The 21,054-nt window shown below is 44.4% G+C and overlaps 1 protein-coding gene across 3 annotated transcripts in view; it reads left to right on the top strand.

The window, feature by feature from the left end:
- LOC106565213 (plexin-A1) overlaps nt 1-21,054 on the top strand; it is a 256,630-nt gene that overhangs the window by 220,311 nt on the left and 15,265 nt on the right. For 2 of the 3 annotated variants that reach the window (XM_014132076.3, XM_014132077.3), the window contains exons 20-26: nt 3,189-3,423; nt 6,863-7,011; nt 9,509-9,765; nt 12,284-12,350; nt 13,244-13,390; nt 13,723-13,882; nt 14,030-14,133. In XM_014132076.3, coding sequence (XP_013987551.1) covers nt 3,189-3,423; nt 6,863-7,011; nt 9,509-9,765; nt 12,284-12,350; nt 13,244-13,390; nt 13,723-13,882; nt 14,030-14,133 — 1,119 coding nt within the window. The remainder of the gene's footprint in view (nt 1-3,188; nt 3,424-6,862; nt 7,012-9,508; nt 9,766-12,283; nt 12,351-13,243; nt 13,391-13,722; nt 13,883-14,029; nt 14,134-21,054) is intronic. The other variant, XM_014132080.3, reaches the window with a different exon arrangement.

Raw genomic sequence — 21,054 nt, forward strand, 5'->3', positions numbered from 1 at the left:
TTCTCTCTTTATGTCCTCTTTCTGTTCTATACTCTTTCAATATCACATGACAGTCCGGTTTCCTCTTTTCTCATGTCATATCCCCATCCCTCTATTCCTTCCTCTTTTCCTCTTGCCTGGATTCGGTTCAAAGGAAGAGTAGAAGAGATGGAGAGAGCATTAGAAGGATTGACCTTTTTTATTCTCGCTGTCTCTTCTACTGTTCTTTTGGGCTACCGCCCTCTCACCGTTGCGTTGTTCTTTTTTCCGTTCGCATACAAATCCACACACATTGAGGCTTCCGGTGCATAACGTTGACTGTGTTTATAAGCACGGCAACCTGATGAATACAATTCTTAATTTGGCTGACATTTCTTCAGGGATTTGCATAGACATTGGTATCCAATGCAGCCCAGAAATGACGTATGGCCAAAGAGGTCCATATCTATATTTTACAGTCCCTCAGTTGCATGTGGTGTTTGATAGATATAGGCCAGCAAATTACAATGCAAGGCCTATAACGTTATGTTCTTGATTTGAAAGGGTTACTAAGGGTGCATCTCAATACACTGTTGTAGTTTCCTCTCCTCGTCTCCTTTTCTTCTGCACTGATTACCACAATGTTGTGACAAGGAAAGGAATTGGAGCTGCATTTTAGTAGCCTAGTTTTTGGAAGTAATGTTACACTGAACAAAAATATAAATGCAACATGCAACAATTTCTAAGATTTTACTGAGTTACAGTTCTTGTAAGGAAATCAGTCAATTGAAATAAATGTATTAGGCCCTAATCTATGGAGATCACATGACTGGGAATACAGATATGCATCTGTTGGTCACAGATAACTTAAAAAGAAAGGAAGGGACGTGAATCAGAAAACCAGTCAGTATCTGGTGTGACCACGATTTGCCTTAGGCAGCGCGACACATCTCCTTCACATAGAGTTGATCAGGCTGTTGATTGTGGCCAGTGGAATGTTGTCCTGCTCCCCTTCAATGGCTGTGCAAAGTTGCTGGATATTGGCGGGAACTGGAACATGCTGTCGTACACGTCGATCCAGAGCAACCCAAAATGCCCGTCACAGTTGAAACAGGGATTCATTTGTGAAGAGCACACTTCTCCAGCGTGCCAGTGGCCATCAGCGGGCAAACGCTCACCTTCAAAGTCAGTTACGACACCAAACTTCAGTCAGGTCAAGACCCTGTGAGGACGACGGGCACGCAGATGAGCTTCCCTGAGACTGTTCTGGCAATTTGTGCAAAAATTCTTTGGTTGTGCAAACCAACAGTTTCATCAGCTGTCTGGGTTGCTGGTCTCAGATTATCCTGCAGGTGAAGAAGCCAGATGTGGAGATCCTGAGCTGGCGTGGTTACACGTGATCTGCGGTTGTGAGGACGGTTGGACGTACTGCCAAATACTCTAAAACAATGTTGGAGGTGGCTTATGGTAGATAAATAACATTCAATTTTCTGTCAACAGCTCTGGTGAACATTCCTGCAGTCAGCAGGCCAATTGCACGCTCCCACAATACTTCAGACATCTGTGGCATTGTGTTGTGACAAAACTGCACATTTTAAAGTGGCTTTTTATCATCCCTAGGACAAGGTGCAGGTGTGTAATTATCAATGCGTTTGTTTAATCAGCTTGATATGCCACACCTGTCAGGTGGATGAATTATTTTGCCAAAGGAGAAATGCTCCCTAACAGGGATGTAAACAAAGTGCGTATTGAACATTTCTGGGATCTTCTATTTCACCTTATGAAACATGGGACCAACACTTTACATGTTGCATTTTATATTTTTGTTTATTGTAGTTATAGAGTTGAAACTAGGGCTTGTGTAATTCATACTGTGCGAAGGTAAGACTATTGCTTCTAGCCCGGGCGTTGCGACAAGGAAACGTATTAAACTAGGTTTGGAATATGCTCACGTGCTGTCACACACATACACTAGCTTTGTAGTGTAGCGCTATTGTTTCAAGCTTTGGTTTTTCAATTTATGTTTTGAGGTTGGTCTCGTGCTCATTAGCACGCAGGGCGCACCGATTTGCTGTCGACTCATTAGTCAGCATGTGTTACACCTGTGCTGGTTGCCATCTTGTTAGTGTGAATGTGTTTCACTTGTGCTGGCCCAGGTGCTATTTAAGAGTGGCTGTTCCAGTGCTCCAATTGTCTTGAGAGAAGTGGCGGGTCAACGCCTTCAGTTGGCGCTCCCTATTTCATTTCTCGAAAAAAAAGATTCCTTTGTCCGATTTCCCGTATTTGGTTTTGCTCCACCTTTTTGGTTTGTTTCCTGTCTTTTTTTGGTGTGGGTTTGTCTTTTGTTTTCCTCTCCTTGGGAACATGTTGAGGGGCTCATGGTGGTCTTTTAGGTTCCAGTTGTTGGACACCCTCATGAGTGTCTTTCAAAAAAACCCTCCTAAACCCCCAGCTGTTTTGGTTAGTGGTCAGCGACTGTTAGTTTCCCACTTCTGTTTGAGTGACGTTTTTGGTTTTCTTGCTGGGGAACGTAACACTAGCGTGCGTCACAGACACTGGTGTGTGAGAGAGACCCTAGATGGCTTGTTGGGTTCTGCCTGTGCAAATTACGGCTGTTAAATGGACATTTAAAAAATGTTCAACTTCGTATTTATAACCTCCAACACACCACCCCAACGTCAACATATGTAAAAAAATTAATAAAAATAATAAACATTTGCGCGTTTTCTGTTTTGTAGTAAAAAATAGAAAGATAATTGTTTCCAATGACATCATCAACCAATTAGTAGGCAATGCCTATTCATAATTGGATAACGTCACACAATGCACACCGATGATGTCATTGGAAACACATATCTTCCTCTATATTTTTTACTACAAAACAGAAACACACCATTTTTTTTATTACATATGTTGACGTTGGGGTGGTGCTGGAAATGAGGAATATGAAATTCAAAAATATAGACATTTCCCTTTAACAGATCCTCACTGAGAGAGGGTTGGGAGGTAATGAATGACTAAATGCAAATAGCAGCGACAAAGAGCTGGAAGTTCTGTGTGTGTGTGTGTGTGTGTGTGTGTGTGTGTGTGTGTGTGTACGTACGTACGTACGTACGTACACTCTATTTCAGCTAAATTACTAATGCACCAGATGTCTGTGTTGAAATGTGTGTTTTAAAGTTATTGTCTTATGAAGAATCTAAAACAGTGTGTTTCACCCCCCCCCCAAGGTGCGCGTGGGGGGCTTTGAGTACTCCCCCGGTACCCTCCAGATCTACTCTGACAGCCTGCTTACCCTACCCGTCATCATCGGCATTGGAGGGGGCGGCGGCCTGCTCCTATTGGTCATCATCGCCGTGCTCATCGCCTACAAGAGGAAGTCGCGGGACGCCGACCGCACGCTGAAACGCCTGCAGCTCCAAATGGACAACCTGGAGTCCCGGGTGGCGCTGGAGTGCAAGGAAGGTAAGCCACACCTGTCAATCAATTACATTAAATTCAATTAAATTCCCCTTCATTGACCTATTCAGGACGAGGAGGCTAAGCAACAGCTGTCAATCAACAAAAAGTAGGCCAGGTTTCTCGCTACTTGAGGGGCTGCTGCACTGGTGGTGCAGACATCTGTTCCAGCCCAGCACACGAACAGTCGATGAATCGTGGTCTTCCTGAGAAGAATACAAAACAAATCGAAATAGGAGAGCATCGTTCTAGAGGCAGAGCAGGACAAGCTCAATATCCATGTCCTTCCTCTCCATCCATCCATCCAACCCCCCCACACACACACACACACACACACACACACACACACACACACACACACACACACACACACACACACAAAATGGCCCTCCCACTGGGTGCTGCTTGCTCTTGGTACCCGTCCAGAAGAACACTTTGATCGGGGCTCCGGCGCCAGATGTTGGGTTCCTCCCCATGCGAGGTCTGCTTGGATGGCCTTTCTGTTTTAGGAAGGGAGGGAGGGGGAGAGAATGGTGGATGGAGAGAGAGAGATATGAAAAGTGGGTGGAAGGGATGGGGAGAGAGCGGGGGAAGGAAAGAGAGGGCGGGAGGTGTCTGCAACGCGTGCTCTCACATTAACATTTGTTCATTTGGCACACTCCTGATCTGGTGGGAGGCCAGCGATACTGTCTGTCTCTCTGTTTTGGGAGAGAGTGGAAATAGAGTAGATTTGATTTTAGGGTTCCTTAAAGATAGATGGAGAAAATGGGAGCGCGAGAGTAGAGAGAGGTTTGAGGGTTCCATAAGGAGAGTGAAAGAGAGAGAGAGAGAGCGTGAGAGATTTGGATATTTTATAGATTCTTAGGCGCCATAAGGGGAATCATACTGCAGCATCTGCTCTGCAGTTTAGAGAACCTAGAAGTAGCTCATCCCATGCTTAAATATTGTCACAAGATAGCAAGACTGTAGCCTGGGTACCAGTCTGTTTATCTAACATTCCACTCCTTATACTCTGTGTCATTGCCAAAGAATGACCTGAGTGGAATGTTAGCTAAACCGACTGGTACCCAGGCTAGCAAGACTGGTGTGATATGAAGCAGTCCTAGTAACAATGCATTGTACAGTAAAAAAACACAGAATGCAGGAGACCAGGCTGTGGTCCCTGTCATCACAATGGCCATCTCTGCCCAGCGCCACATGGCAACAGACACCGATTGGCCGTCGTCTTCGCCACACTGTCCATCCAGGGGTCACCACCTTGTCTGTCCCCCACAGTCACCACAGATGGATGGAGAGCGACAGGGAGAAATAGATAAAGGTGCATAGGGAGAGATGGATAGAGCCCCAGAGACGGGAGAGATGGATAGAGCCACAGAGAAGGGAGAGATGGATAGCGAGAGGGGGAGATACAGGTGCGAATGGATAGAGGGACAAGAGGCAGGGTGTGATAAAGCAACCGAGAGATGGATAGAGGGAAGGAGGGTATGTGAGAGGGAGGTACAGGTAAAAATGGATAGAGAGATGAGGGGACAAAGAAACAGAGAAAAGGGCATAAGGAGAGATGGATAAAGGGACAGAGAGAGGGTAAGATGGATAGAGAGCGATGGGGGGGTCACAGAGAGGTGGATAATGAAGGACAGATAAAAAAGATATGAGAGAGAGGGAGAGAGGGAGATCGATCAGACTGTGTTTATTTCCTTATTTATTTGTGGGGTTTCTTTAGTCAAGATTACACTACAAAACAGAGAGATTATTCACACAGAGTTCTCACATGCGCCGAATACAACAGGTATAGATAGACCTTACCGTGAAATGCTTACTTACAAGTCCTTAACCAACAATGCAGGTTAAGAAAATATTTACAAAGTTAAAAAAAATAAGATTAAAAGTAACACAACAAAATAACAATAACGAGGCTATATACAGAGAGTGCCGGTACCAAGTCAATATGCGGTGGAACAAGTTAGTTGAGGTGATTTTAATTGTTCAGCAGTCTTATGGCTTGGGGGTAGAAGCTGTTAAGGAGCCTTTTGGTCCTAGACTTGGCCCTCTGGTACCGTTTGCCGTGCGGTCGCAGAGAGAACATTCTATGACTTGGGTGACTGGACTCTTTGACAATTTTTTGGGGACTTCCTCTGACACCGCCTAGTATATAGGTCCTGGATGGCAGGAAGCTTGGCCCCAGTGATGTACTGGGCAGTACGTGCTACCCTCTGTAGTGCCTTACGGTTGAATGCCGAGCAGTTGCCATACCAGGCTTTGATACAGCCGGTCAGGATGCTCTCGATGGTGCAGCTCTATAACTTTTTGACCCATGCCAAATCTTTTCAGTCTCCTGAGTGGGAAAAGGTGTTGTCGTGCCCTCTTCACGACTGTCTTGGTATGTTTGGACCATGATAGTTTGTTGGTGATGTGGACACCAAGGAACTTGAAACTCTCGACCCGCTCTACTACAGCCCCGTCGATGTTAATGGGGGCCTGTTCAGCCCTCCTTTTCCTGTAGTCCACGACCAGCTCCTTTGTCTTGCTCACATTGAGGGAGATGTTGTTGTCCTGAAACCACACTGCCAGGTCTCTCCCTATAGGCCATCTCATCATTGCCGGTGATCAGGCCTACCACTGTTGTGTCGTCAGCAAACTTAATGATGGTGTTGGAGTCGTGCCTGGCCATGCAGTCGTGGGTGAACAGGGAGTACAGGAGTGGACTAAGCATGCACCCCCTGATTGTCCCCAGTGTTGGTTGCTGCCTACCCATACCACCTGGGGGCGGCCTGTCAGGAAGTCCAGGATCCAGTTGCAGAGGGAGGTGTTTAGTCCCAGGATCATTTGTGGGCACTATGGTGTTGAACGCTGAGCTGTAGTCAATGAACAGCATTCTCACGTAGGTGTTCCTTTTGTCCAGGTGGGAAAGGGCAGTGTGGAGTATGATGGAGATTGCGACATCTGTGCATCTGTTGGGGTGGTATGCGAATTGGAGTGGGTCTAGGGTTTCAGGGATGATGCTGTTGATGTGAGCCATGACCAGCCTTTCAAAGCACTTCATGGCTACCGACTTTAGAAGCCACTGAAAGAAATGGAGGGGACATACAATGGGTCACAGGACACGCATGTAGAGAGCAAAATGTGTATGAGCAGTGGGACACACTAAGATATATCACTGTGGCCACTCCGCTGCATGGAGAGCTCTGCGGTAGGGAGAGAGTTGAAATGTGTGTTTGCGTAGGTGTGTGTCCATATTTCCAGCTCTTTGTGTACTCTCTACTCTACACGAGTTCACTTAAAATCAGTCCAAAATGTTTAGCTTTTATCCTACAACAACACTGACAAATATTTAACACGGGACCAATGTTAAAACTGTCAATGCCATAGTGTACGTACATTAACAATAGATTAACTATCCTTCTAACTTTCTCTCCTCCTCCCTCCCTCCCTTCTCTCTCCCAAGCCTTTGCGGAGCTGCAGACCGACATCCATGAGCTGACGCAGGAGCTGGACGGAGCTGGCATCCCCTTCCTGGACTACAGAACCTATGCCATGAGGGTCCTCTTCCCCGGTATCGAGGACCACCCTGTGCTCAAGGAGATGGAGGTACGGGTCAGTAACGCCCAGGGTTCCAATTATGCATTGATTCTTAGGGGTGATGTAATTTTTGGGGGGTGGGGGGGGGCTTGTACTCAAACCATGGTAACCCCATAGCCCTGCTGATCTAGGATCAGGTCCTCCTGATCCTAAAATAATCTAATAGGCCTATTATGATCTAATAAGGGCTTGATCAGCACTCCTCCTCTGGAACACTTTAAGAATACGGAGCCAGAGACCTTTCTAACACTCTGTGGAAACGTTGAGATTGATAGATGGCCATAGCATGTCCAGGGTCTGAGAAACAGGACTCACACATTCAATGAAACACTCTTCCATTCTATTCCACTATTTCACCACCCAAGAGAGGTTATGTGTTGATCACTCAACTGCGCCACATTGCATCATCAGGTCAAGATAGCATGGCCTATAACCTATTACGATACCATCACGTACACACACACACACACACACAGTTGAAGTCGTAAGTTTACATCGACTTAGGTTGGAGTCATTAAAACTAGTTTTTCAACCACTCCACAAATTTCTTGTTAATAACAAACTATAGTTTTGGCAAGTCGGTTAGGACATCTACTTTGTGCATGACACAAGTCATTTTTCCAACAATTGTTTACAGACAGATCATTTCACTTATAACTCACTGTATCACAATTTCAATGGGGCAGAAGTTTACATCTGAAAAGTTGACTGTGCCTTTTAAACAGCTTGGAAAATTCCAAAAAATTATGGCATGGTTTTATAAGCGTCGGATAGGTTAATTGACATAATTTGAGTCATTTGGAGGTGTACCTGTGGATGTATTTCAAGGCCTACCTTCAAACTCAGTGACTCTTTGCTTGACATCATAGGAAAATCAAAAGAAATCAGCCAAGACCTCAGAAAAAAAATTGTAGACCTCCACAAGTCTGGTTCATCCTTGGGAGGAATTTTCAAATGCCTGAAGGTACCACGTTCATCTGTACAAACTACAGTACGCAAGTATAAACACCATGGGACCACGCAGCCGTCATATCGCTCAGGGAGGAGACGGGTTTTGTCTCCTAGAGATGAACGTACTTTGATGCGAAAAGTGCAAATAAATCCCAGAACAACAGCAAAGGACCTTCTGAAGATGCTGGAGGAAGCAGGTACAAAAGTATCTATATCGACATAACCTGAAAGGCTGCTCAGCAAATAAGAATCCACTGCTCCATAACCACCATGAAAAAAAAGACTGACTACAGTTTGCAACTGCACATGGGGACAAAGATTGTACTTTTTTGAGAAATGTCCTCTGGTCTGATGAAACAAAAATAGAACTGTTTGGCCATAATGACCATTGTTATGTTTGGAGGAAAAAGCTTGCAAGCCGAAGAACACCATCCCAACCGTGAAGCACGGGGGTGGCAGCATCATGTTGTGGGGGTGCTTTGCTGCAGGAGGAAAAGGTGCACTTCACAAAATAGATGGCAATATGAGGGAGGACATTTATGTGGATATATTGAAGCAACATCTCAAGGCATCAGTCAGGAAGTTAAAGCTTGGTCGCAAATGGATCTTCCAAATGGACAATGACCCCAAGCATACTTCCAAGGTTGTGGCAAAATGGCTAAAGAACAACAAAGTCAAGGTATTGGAGTGGCCATCACAAAGCCCTGACCTTAATCCCATAGAACATTTGTGGGAAGAACTGAAAAAGCCTGTGTGAGCAAGGAGGCCTACAAACCTGACTCAGTTACACCAGCTCTGTCAGGAGGAATGGGCCAAAATTCACCCAACTTGTTGTGGAAAGCTTGTGGAAGGCTACCCGAAACGTTTGACCCAAGTTAAACAATGTAAAGGCAATGCTACCAAATACTAATTGAGTGTATGTAAACTTCTGACCCACTGGGAATGGGATGAAAGAAATACAAGCTGAAATAAATAATTCTCTCTGCTATTATTCTGACATTTCACATTCTTAAAATAAAGTGGTGATCCTAACTGACCTAAGACGGGGAATTTTGTCAGGAATTGTGAAAAACTGAGTTTAAATGTATTTGGCTAAGGTGTATGTAAACTTCCGACTTCAACTGTACATACATACATAGACTTATAAGAAGATGCGTTTTCTGGATGGTGCATGTATTGTACGGTATCAGCTCTGAGGGGTGAGGAGAGAGAGGGGAGCGTGACAGACGGCATTTCTACTAGTTATGAACTGTATTGCACGTCTGTCTGGTGCCTAGCATCGGATTTTCATTTGTATCCCAGATGCGATTAGCCTCAACTGTGGTGCGCCAATACAATTTCCCGTCACGCCACCAGGTTTCGCCTCCCTACAAGACAACCAGCCACCACTGGCTGCTTTCAAAATAACCTGGTGTTCTATTGGGGGTGGGGTTGTAGTTGTTTGATTCATACAGCTTCATGGAGAGTGTGTGTGCAAGTTTGTGTCTGTGTGCGCGACCAGACGTCTGTGATATTGGGTCTTTTGTACCTCAAAGACTGCTCTGCCCCCTCTCTCTGATAGGTTCAGGCCAATGTGGAGAAGGCTCTCACCCTGTTCGGCCAGCTGCTCACCAAGAAGCACTTCCTCTTGACCTTCATCCGCACGCTAGAAGCTCAACGCTCTTTCTCCATGCGAGACCGCGGCAACGTGGCGTCGCTGGTCATGACTGCGCTCCAGGGCGAGATGGAGTACGCCACAGGGGTGTTAAAACAGCTCCTCTCGGACCTAATCGACAAGAACCTGGAGAGCAAGAACCACCCCAAGCTACTGTTGAGAAGGTATGGTCCACCATTGGTTTGTATTGTGTTGGGCTGGTCTATATGTGTAGCAGTGGGAGGGGAGAGAGGGTTAGAACCTAGAGAGCACGAACCACCCCAAGCTACTGTTGAGAAGGTACGGTCCACCATTGGTTTGTGTTGTGTTGGGCTGGTCTATATGTGTAGCAGTGGGAGGGGAGAGAGGGTTAGAACCTAGAGAGCACGAACCACCCCAAGCTGCTGCTCAGAAGGTACGATCCGCGTAGGTTGGGGTGTGGTTGGGTTGGGCTTTGCTATATAATCATCAACAACCTGGAAAGCGAGTACCACCCCCAAAGGTTCTGCTTCGAAGGTACGATCCGCCTCTGTTAGGCTAGCCCAACCCACCCTTAATCATAACCTATCTGCGTAGCCTATGAGGTGTAGAATTGAGCCGGGTAGAAAGGAAAGAGAGAGGATTGATCTGCCATAGCTTAGTGGTTAGCCGTTTTCGTTATCAGTTAGCCGTTTGTTGTTATGAGTTAGCCGTTTTTTTGTTATCAGTTAGCCGTTTCAGTCACCAGTTATCCGTTCTAACGTGTGTTGGACTAAAGAGGGACGCTGTAGACGGACAGTAACTGTAGCCTACCTCTCCTCTCTCTCCCCCTCTCCTCCTTTCCCTCTCCTCCACCTCAGCATTGTCTCTGTCAGGAAGGATTACACCCCTGAGCACACCCACTGACTCCCACAGGAGGCCCAGCCACTCAGCCAGCCACAGGGCAGACAGGACTACTGAGCCAGACAGAGAGGGAAAAAGGGAGAGAGGGGGAGGGAAGGAGAGGGAAAGAGAGGGAGGGAAGGAGAGGGAAAGAGAGGGGGGAAGGAGAAGGAGAGAGAGATACAGGGAGAGGGAGGAAGACTGCGAGATGGGGAGAGTGTGAAAGGGGTTGTGGAGTGTGGAAAGAGAGGTGAATAACAAAGGTGGCCAGAAGGGGAGGGAGGGTGGGACGGAGAGACTGAGTGCTAGTGGGAGGACGAATGACAGATTACAGACAGAGAAAGATGGAGGTAGAGGAAGGTCAAGAGAGAGAGAGAGAGTGCACGGCACTGGGGAGCGAGAGAATGGAATGTTAAGGCAGAAAATGGGAGAAATATCCCAGGGGAGACAGAGACTGGTAATCAGTTGGGTAAGACCGAGAGAGAGACATGAAGAAAGGGATAGAGAGAAATGATAGACACAGGAATTAAACATGAAATCATGAAAAAGGGACGTTTTTCCCTCTCCATTGAGAGATATGTAATTAAAATCAAATCAAATAAATGACTGAGCCAGTCTGCTGCGGCGGTGAAAGTGACATGATGTTGCTAAAAGCCCCGCTGGAGGAATGTGGCACATACACTGTCCTGGTTATGAAGATGACACACATATGGCTGCACGCACACACAGATTTCAGCTACAGAATACCCTTTGTGTGTGGGTGTTTTTAGGTTTTAGACTACACTATTCCAAAAACATTTTCCATGTTCATTATGAATTATACTACACTTCCATCCACGCACGCATGCCCACACTGTCCCCAAGTATTAGGTCAGGTAGTGGACAACAGCATGTTCTTTCCTGGTCCACTCTACTTTCAACCCCTCTCCTCTACCTCTCCTCTCTTCTATGCGAAGGAAAAATAACACATTTTGCCCACATCAAACAAATCTGAACAGACTTCTAGGAAAAATATACTTTTCTTCTCACAATCTCTGCTCCCAGTCTCAACCCTGGATAACCTGCTTGCTGGCACACACATACACACACAATCCTTGATTCATCCTTTTCTGAGTAATCATAGTCTCTGGGAATGTATTATTCAGGAGACGGCAGCACTGATTCTAAAAGGAGGGACAGAGGAGGGGGTGGGTGAGAAAACAAAGCTTTTCCCCCTTAAGTCCCTTCCTTTCATACTGTGTCACAAACACACACAAACACACGCGTGCGCACACACACTCTTCCCTCGTTGCTGTTAACAAATTAAATGTAGTAAGTCCCGTTAATTACAATGCCTTTTAATTACTTGTGTTTTTAACTTTCTTTCTGGAGGGGGGAACCTTTCTGGAGGCTCCTCATTACGAGCCAGGTTGGTGATTAGCAAGAGACGTTAACGAATTAGACTAATTGCTGTGTTTTTAATGAAGATTGCTGGGTTTGCTTTGAAAAAAGAAATGTGGGTTTTGTTATTTGAGTTAATTTGTTTGTGTGCAGAGAGAAGGGTATAGCCTACCAGCATTCTGTGGAATAATTTTAAGTTAAGCTCTTTGAAGTGAACTTCCATGTTAAATACCTTTTCCCAGGGTAAATGGTGTGTATTTGCTCTCAGTTACTAGCCCGAGGGTAGGTTGGTCACTTGTTACTAGGAGGAAGAAGGCAGAATTCACTCCAAAATCTCCAACCCTTGTACAGTCATTCCTCTGTCAGTCAAGTGTTGATTTATGTTGTTGCCATTAAAACTTTGTCATTCCAGAAGATAACGTTTTTCTCTCAATCTTTCTTTTCCTCCCCCCGCCCCCGTAGGACTGAGTCGGTGGCTGAGAAGATGCTCACCAACTGGTTCACATTCCTCCTCTACAAGTTCCTCAAGGTAAGTCTGTCAGGGACGCAAGCACGTGTTTCGTGTTCATTAGGCATCAAAGTGAAGCAAACTAACTGAAACGGGGAAGGGCGACCTGGATTTGACCAATAAGAAAGGCTTGTTCTTGCTTTCCGTTGCAAACTCTGTCTTCTGCTTTGAATTTATACGTCTACTCAAGTCTCAAGGAAAAGAGAGGAAAAAATCACAAAAGTAAAGAACCAGCTGGTTGGAAGGAGTAGAGAAATAAGGAGATGGAGAAAACGGTGAAGCCAGGGGGAGAAACTAGCACGAGACTCGCAAGAGTTGGAGGTGAGAATCACTGTGCTAGGCAGAAGTCAGAACGATGGAGGAACAAGGGGAGAAAAGGATGAAAAACCAGAGACCCCGCTAGCCAACCTCTCATTTCCTCGTTGACACCTTTCACACAGCAGAGTGCTTTTTCCGCTCCTGACTCGTTAACCTTCTGTTAACTCCTCCATCAACTGCCACTAGCGTTCTCTCAACGTTGGCCCCAAGCTGAGTGTTCATTTCGAAACGTTCTACCTTATTAAAGGCTATTTTTCCCCGGGTTAAAATGCACAGGGGAGAAATTGCTACCTGGGAGTGGTTCACTTGTCACCATGCCAATAGCCGTGGGAGGCTTGCTACGACCTTATCGTTTAGCAGTGCCGTAGGCACTGTGGCTAACAGCAGATTGGAATGCACAAATTTTACCTTTCATGCATTATCAAACTTGACTTTCTCCATTAAGTAAGCATACTTGTTGTCTTGCGTTTGAAGACTACTCTATTTCCTATTGTTTCCGAAATACTGAAATGAGGGTTGTGTGTATGTATCAGTGACATGTTGCAAGTGTATTTATGTGTGTAAGTGACCTCTCACCTTTGCCCCTGTGTGTGTAGGAGTGTGCTGGCGAGCCCCTGTTCATGCTGTACTGTGCCATCAAGCAGCAGATGGAGAAGGGGCCTATAGACTCCATCACCGGAGAGGCGCGCTACTCACTCAGCGAGGACAAGCTCATTAGACAGCAGATTGACTACAAGACCCTGGTCAGTACCGGAGTCAGAGCTTGAATCACAAAAATAAACAGAACACTTTGACATTATCTCACTGAATCAATTCATTGCCCTGAGAACCAATCGTCTGGCTAGCTAGGTAATATAGTAGCTAGAATAGCGTAGACGTCAATAAAGCGACTTGGCATAACAGTATAATATGAGTTAATATGTAATATGAAACATATTAGCTGAACTGTCGTGTATCACACAGTGTCACCTCACATGCCCACACTAATCGCTCTGCTTCAAGCCTCTAGTCCAGTGACTCTTCCTCCCTCCCCATCTGAACTTTGACCTTTACCCCAACACCACACACCCTCTAGACCCTGCACTGTGTGAACCCGGAGAACGAGAATGCCCCAGAGGTGACGGTGAAGGGGCTGAACTGTGACACGGTGACTCAGGTGAAGGAGAAGTTGCTGGACGCGGTGTACAAAGGCAGTCCCTACTCCCAGAGACCCAAGGCTGGAGACATGGACCTCGGTGAGGAGGACACACACTTATAAGCACACACACACACACCTGCGTACGCATCATACACACACACATACACACAAATGAGTGCATGCAGACCCACGGACACACACACACTAACACCCCTCTCTCTCTGTCCCCTATGTTTGTGTTCAGAGTGGCGTCAGGGAAGGATGGCCCGGATCATCCTCCAGGACGAGGACGTCACCACCAAGATAGACAACGACTGGAAGAGACTCAATACACTGGCCCATTACCAGGCAAGTCTCTCATGCTTTAGGTTTAGATCTCAAAGTTGACTAAGTCATGTTGTTTAATCAATCAGTCAATTATTCAATCAATTACATTTTATTTGTAGTCTATGCTTTACAATTAGAGATTTACAAACATTTCTGCATCGACGTAGGACACCACTCGAACATCACTTGGTGTCTGCAGCCACAAATTCATGGGTGTCATATCACCAATTTCCCCTCTGTGTCTTGGTAGAAACCAGACTGAACCAGGTTTTTCTCTATGGTTTTTGTGTGGGGTACAGAGATGAGGTAGTCATTCAAAAATCATGTTAAACACTATTATTGCACACAGAGTGAGTCCATGCAACTTATTGTGTGACTTTTTAAGCACATTTTTATTATTTAGGCTTGCCATAACAAAGGGGTGAATACTTATTGACTCAAGACATTTCAGCTTCTCATTTTTTATTAATTTGTAAATAAAAACTAATGAAAACATAATTCAATTTTTACATTATGGGGTATTGACACAAAATCTCAATTTAAGCCATTTTAAATTCAGGCTGTAACACAACAAAATGTGGAAAAAGTCAAGGGGTGTGAATAGGGCTGTGGCGGTCATGAAATTCTGTCAGCAGCTAATTGTCAAGCAAATAACTGCCGGTCTCACAGTAATTGACTGTTAATTAACATTAACACGCTTAGCATCTCCTGGCTTCCACGCATAGCCTACAAGCCATTGACGCAGACCGTTGAAACATCTACATTTAAAAAAAAAAGTTGAAAAAATCTATTTAATATAGCCTACACCATCACAATAAATCAATGATTTATTTTAGACAGGTCTAAAGAAACATGATATGAAGAAAATGTTGTTTATTTCTGAAGAACAGAATAGCATACTCTGAGTTGTCCTTACAGTATGTTAGGCCCTGATCTGGCTATGCGATAAGGCTGTGTGCTACACTAGTTCATTTAGCAGACAAGATTTGCTTAGAATTCCATGGCATAATTTTAAAAATTAGTATGAAGAATTCAATTTATCATAGCTTAATAAAATAAAAAGGATTTTTTCTCCTAACGATTTCAAAGCAAATGTGCACATGCGGCTACTCTGTGTTGAGCGGTTAACAAAGAAACTGGTCCTCCTATATGCTTAATTTAGAGTTATTTATGCAACTTTAATAGTACAAACGTTGGGCTATATGTTTTGATGTTTAATACATTCTATGGCTGCATGATGGGACTCTAATGATGATTTGAAAAAAGTTGCAAGCTTCACACACTTCATCAGTCTCTCATTCACCATTTGACAAGCACTTGATAATATTCACACCAGGCCTCGAATCTCCCGGCGGCATGCCCCTTGAGTGGCCATAATGCCCCCCTAAAAAAAATCCATGCCTTTTGCAGCCAAAGTGGCCGTTGTGCCCTTGGGCTGAATATAATAGGCTAATTATAATTCCATTCTCCAGGCTGCCGTGCTAAGAAGCACCTCTCACTCACATGGCTCTCTCAGATGTAGCCAATGCCTGTCAAGTGATCGGGTCCTGCTCACAAGCATTTCAGCTAAGAGTCAGCTACAAGTGAATGAAGACAGACACAATGGGGACACAACCTCTTATTAAAATCTGAGGCGCATGTTGAAGATGTTAAAACTGTCCACATTGTCAGCCAACAAGATTAATAGGCCTAACGAACAGCAAAAGCACTAACCTATGTCATCTAAACTCAGCAAAAAAAGAAACGTCCTCTCACTGTCAACTGCATTTATTTTCAGCAAACTAAACATGTGTGATATTTGTATGAACATCACAAGATTCAACAACTGAGACATAAACTGAACAAGTTCCACAGACATGTAATAATGTGTCCCTGAACAAAGGGGGGGTCAAAATCAAAAGTAACAGTCAGTATCTGGATGGCCACCAGCTGCATTAAGTATTGCAGTGCATCATGGACTGCACCAGATTTTCCAGTTCTTGCTGTGAGATGTTAGCCCACTCTTCCATCAAGGCACCTGCATGTTCCCGGACATTTCTGGGGGGAATGGCCCTAGCCCTCACCCTCCGATCCAACAGATCCCAGACGTACTCAATGGGATTGAGATCCGGGCTCTTCGCTGGCCATGGCGGAACACTGACATTCTTGTCTTGCAGGAAATCATGCACAGAACGAGCAGTATGGCTGGTGGCATTGTCATTCTGGAGGGTCATGTCAGGATGAACCTGCAGGAAGGGTACCACATGAGGAGGGAGGAGGATGTCTCCCCTGTAACGCACAGTGTTGAGATTGCCTACAATGACAACAAGCTCAGTCCGATGACGCTGTGACACACCTCCCCAGACCATAATGGACGATCCAGCTCCAAATCGATCCCGCTCCAGAGTACAGGCCTCGGTGTAACGCTCATTCTTTCGACGATAAACGCGAATCCGACCATCACCCCTGGTGAGACAAAACTGCGACTCGTCAGTGAAGAGCACTTTTTGCCAGTCCTGTCTGGTCCAGCGACGGTGGGTTTTTGCCCATAGTTGCCGGTGATGTCTGGTGAGGACCTGCCTTACAACAGGCCTACAAGCCCTCAGTCCAGCCTCTCTCAGCCTATTGCGAACAGTCTGAGCACTGATGGAGGGATTGTGCGTTCCTGGTGTAACTTGCCATCCTGTACCTGTCCCACAGGTGTGATGTTCGGATGTACCGATCCTGTGCAGGTGCTGTTACACGTGGGCTGCCACTGCGAGGACGATCAGCTGTCCATGTCTCCCTGTAGCGCTGTCTTAGGCGTCTCACAGTACGGACATTGCAATGTATTGCCCTGGCCATATCTGCAGTCCTCATGCCTCCTTGCAGCAGGCCTAAGGCAAGTTCACGCAGATGAGCAGGGACCCTGGGCATCTTTCTTTTGGTGTTTTTCAGAGTCAGTAGAGAAAGGCCTCTTTAGTGTCCTAAGTTTTCATAACTGTGACCTTAATTGCCTAGTCTGTAAGCTGTTGGTGTCTTAATGACCGTTCCACAGGTGCATGTTCATTAATTGTTCATGGTTCATTGAACAAGCATGGGAAACGGTGTTTAAACCCTTTACAGTGAAGATCTGTGAAGTTATTTGGATTTTTGTGAATTATCTTTGAAAGACAGGGTCCTGAAAAAGGGACTGTTTACTATCCCCCATAGCACAAAAGTTGACCTATTCTATTGGTCAACTTGTTCTTCTGTGCAATAAATAAATATTCCAAACATACTCTGGGACAGTGGTGGGATGCGATAGATCCCAAATTAATACAGCGATAGAACATCGCTCCAAGATGCACAAATACGATATACCATTTAAAATGTGTGCATCTTTCCTTTAAGGGGCAATTTAATCTTAAATCAGCCATAAATCCCCTTGTGACAGGGGGAATGGAAGTGTGTTGTGTGCAACAGGGAGGGGCAAATGAATGCAAGCTTCACAAAAAAAGATTCAATTGTTTAAAAAACAATTGTCTGTCTATGGGGAACATGGTTTACGTGTTATGCTCAACCCACTTAGTTTTTCACCACAAAACACCAGAACATAGCCAAAAAGAGTAGAACCAGCTCACCTGCTTTTACACTATGATTTGACTAGTAGACGTTCAATGTTTTTTTTCGGGATTTAAAAATAAATAGTTTTACCATATTAAAGTTCAGTTCATGTTAACATGCTTGACCTGAAAATGAGGGACAGGTTGTTGGTTTTTTACCTTAAAATTAATCACTAATCACATTAAATAAATAGTAATCTTCAGAAATTACTTTCCCAAAGTAACAAAATAATGGGCTTTACAATGATGGTGAAAACTTGGAGAAACTTTGAGTTTAAGTGGGTAGAAATCTTCTGAGAATTCAGAGGGACATGCCAAAATGTTGGCGCTTTAGCAAGTCTTTATTCATATTAAAAATCATATTAATTGCATTTTCATGTGGTCTATATTAAAGGGCACTTCATTTAATATAACAGGCTTTTAAAATCCAATATTGGTGCACAATTTCTTCTTCAAATATCAAAGGGACGTAAAAGGGACTCATTTCATTTCGTGAAACGACTCTCAAGCTACTTGTATACTGATTATAAACATATTTTTGCTTTCACACCAATAAAAACGTCAGTCATTGAGCTTCAGGATATTTAGGGCTGACACCGACTAAAAAAGTATTGGTCGACCGAGTCTTTTTCAAACGTGTTTTTTTCCATAGACACATCCTTTGGGTTTTGATCAAATCAGCTATATCCACTGAGCTTGTCTGATGCTTTAAGAGCACTGTTTGATGAAATAATTAAGACACACAGATGACTAGAGGGAGTCCGACCGCAACTGATTTGATTGTGCTGGGCCGGCTTGAGACTTGCTGCACTGAAGAAAGAATTATAATAATAACAGTGAGTGACTGTGTGACTAGCACCGTTGTCTCTTTCTCTCTCCTCCCTGCTGCAGTGACCAGCACAGAACATCAGCAGTGTTTATCGTGCTGTCTGTGTTGCTGAAGCTGCATCATAATGCAGGTAGCCTAGTGGTTAGAGTGTTGGACTAGTAACCGAAAGGTTGCAAGATCGAATCCCCGAGCTGACAAGGTAAAAATCTGTCGTTCTGCCCCTGAACAAGGCAGTTAACCCACTGTTCCTAGGCCGTCATTTAAAATAAGAATATGTTCTTAACTGACTTGCCTAGTTAAATAAAAGGTAAAATAAAATAAAAAATAATTACAACCATTTCTGACTGAAAGGTTATGTTACCGAAATCCCTCGTTTAGGAGAAACAATCCCTATGTCTCTCTTCACGTGACAAATGTATGCAATGCATGCGCGTGACCAATAGGGCCTGACCTAGAGCACTTCGTAATCATATTAATAAATTGGTTATAACAAACTCTGAACACCGTAATACATGTGACAGCAAAATGGATGCAGATGATGTGACAAATAAACTTGAAATGTGGGAATGTTTGGTTGCTCAGGGGGTATTTTGGAAGTCAAATGTGTGGAAATAATATGACTAAAAATACTTTATCAAGAAAAATAAGGTAAGGAGCAAGCGCTGCATGCATATTATGCCAAACAGGTGCTGTTTGTTTACAATATAATTTTCCGATCATTTGGAGCAATGTAAACAACACTAAATAAATCATAAGGTAGCAAAGAGTCTATTGCAACGGGGGGACTTGTATTACAGAAAATACTTCTTTAACGAGTCGAAAGCGAAGGATTTACTCCAAATAACCAACCAGGCCCAAATCCCCGTAATTCGCGAGAAGAGAATACACAGATACAGGGGACGCAAGTCCAGGTGCCTTGTGAGAATTAATTGGCGAGTGGGTAACAGCCTCTACCATCCACCCTATTGGCCAAATTGCAATCACTGGCGAATAAACTTGATGGGCTCCGGTCAAGACTATCCTACCAACGGGACATTAAAAACTGCAATATCTTATGTTTCACCGAGTCGTGGCTGAACGACGACATGGATGATATACAGTTGGCTGGTTTTTCCATGCATCGGCAAGACAGAACAGCTGCCTCCGGTAAGACAAGGGGTGGTGGTCTGTGTCTATTTGTTAATAGCAGCTGGTGCGCAAAATCGAGTATTAAGGAAGTCTCAAGGTTTTGCTCGTCTGAGGTAGAGCATCTCTATTTTTCATAACTCTCTATTTACCACCACAAACCGATGCTGGCACTAAGACCGCACTCAACGAGCTGTATAAAGCCATAAGCAAACAAGAACATGATAAACCAGAGGCGGCGCTCCTACTGGCCGGGGACTTTAATACAGTGAAACTTCAATCCGTTTTACCTAATTACATGTGCAACAAGAGGGAAAAAACTCTAGACCACCTTTACTCCACACACAGAGATGCGTACAAAGTTCTCCCTCACCCTCCATTTGGCAAATCTATGCTCCTGATTCCTGCTTATAAGCAAAACCTAAAGCAGGAGGAACCAGTGACTCGCTCAATACGGAACTGGTCAGACAATGCAGATGCTAAGCTACAAGACTGTTTTGCAAGCACAGACGGTAATATGTTCCAGGACTCATCTGATGGCATTGAGGAGTATACCACATCAGTCACCAGCTTCATCAATAAGTGCTTCGATGACGTTGTCCCAACAGTGACCGTACATACAGTTGAAGTCGCAAGTTTACATACACTTATGTTGGAGTCATTAAAACTAGTTTTTCAACCACGCCACAAGTTTCTTGTTAACAAATTATAGTTTTCACAAGTTGGTTAGGACATCTACTTTGTGCATGACACAAGTAATTTTTCCAACAATTGTTTATTGACAGATTATTTCACTTATAATTCGCCATATCACAATTCCAGTGGGTCAGAAGTTTACATTCACTAAGTTGACTATGCCATTAAACAGCTTGGAAAATTCCCGAAAATTATGTCAATGCTTTAGAAGCTTCTGATAGGCTAATTGACATAATTTGAGTCAATTGGAGGTGTACCTGTGGATGTATTTCAAGGCCTACTTTCAAACTCAGTGCTTCTATGCTTGACATCATGGGAAAGCAAAAGAAATGAGCCAAGACCTCAGACAAACAATTGTAGACCTCCACAGGTCTGGTTCATACTTGGGAGCAATTTCCAAACGCCTGAAGGTACCACATTCATCTTTACAAACAATAGTACGCAAGTATAAACACCATGGGACCACGCAGCCGTCATACCGCTCAGGAAGGAGACGCGTTCTGTCTCCTAGAGGTGAACGTACTTTGGTGCGAAAAGTGCAAATCAATCCCAGAACAACAGCAGAGGACCTTGTGAAGATGCTGGAGGAAACAGGTACAAAAGTATCTATATCCACAGTAAAACGAGTCTTATCAAAGCCACTGCTCCAAAACCACCATAAAAAAGCCAGACTACAGTTTGCAACTGCACATGGGGACAAAGATCCTACTTTTTGGAGAAATATCCTCT

Source organism: Salmo salar, chromosome 12 (assembly GCF_965601325.2).
Source record: "Salmo salar chromosome 12, fSalSal1, whole genome shotgun sequence".
In the NCBI taxonomy this organism is placed as follows: Eukaryota; Metazoa; Chordata; class Actinopteri; order Salmoniformes; family Salmonidae; genus Salmo; species Salmo salar.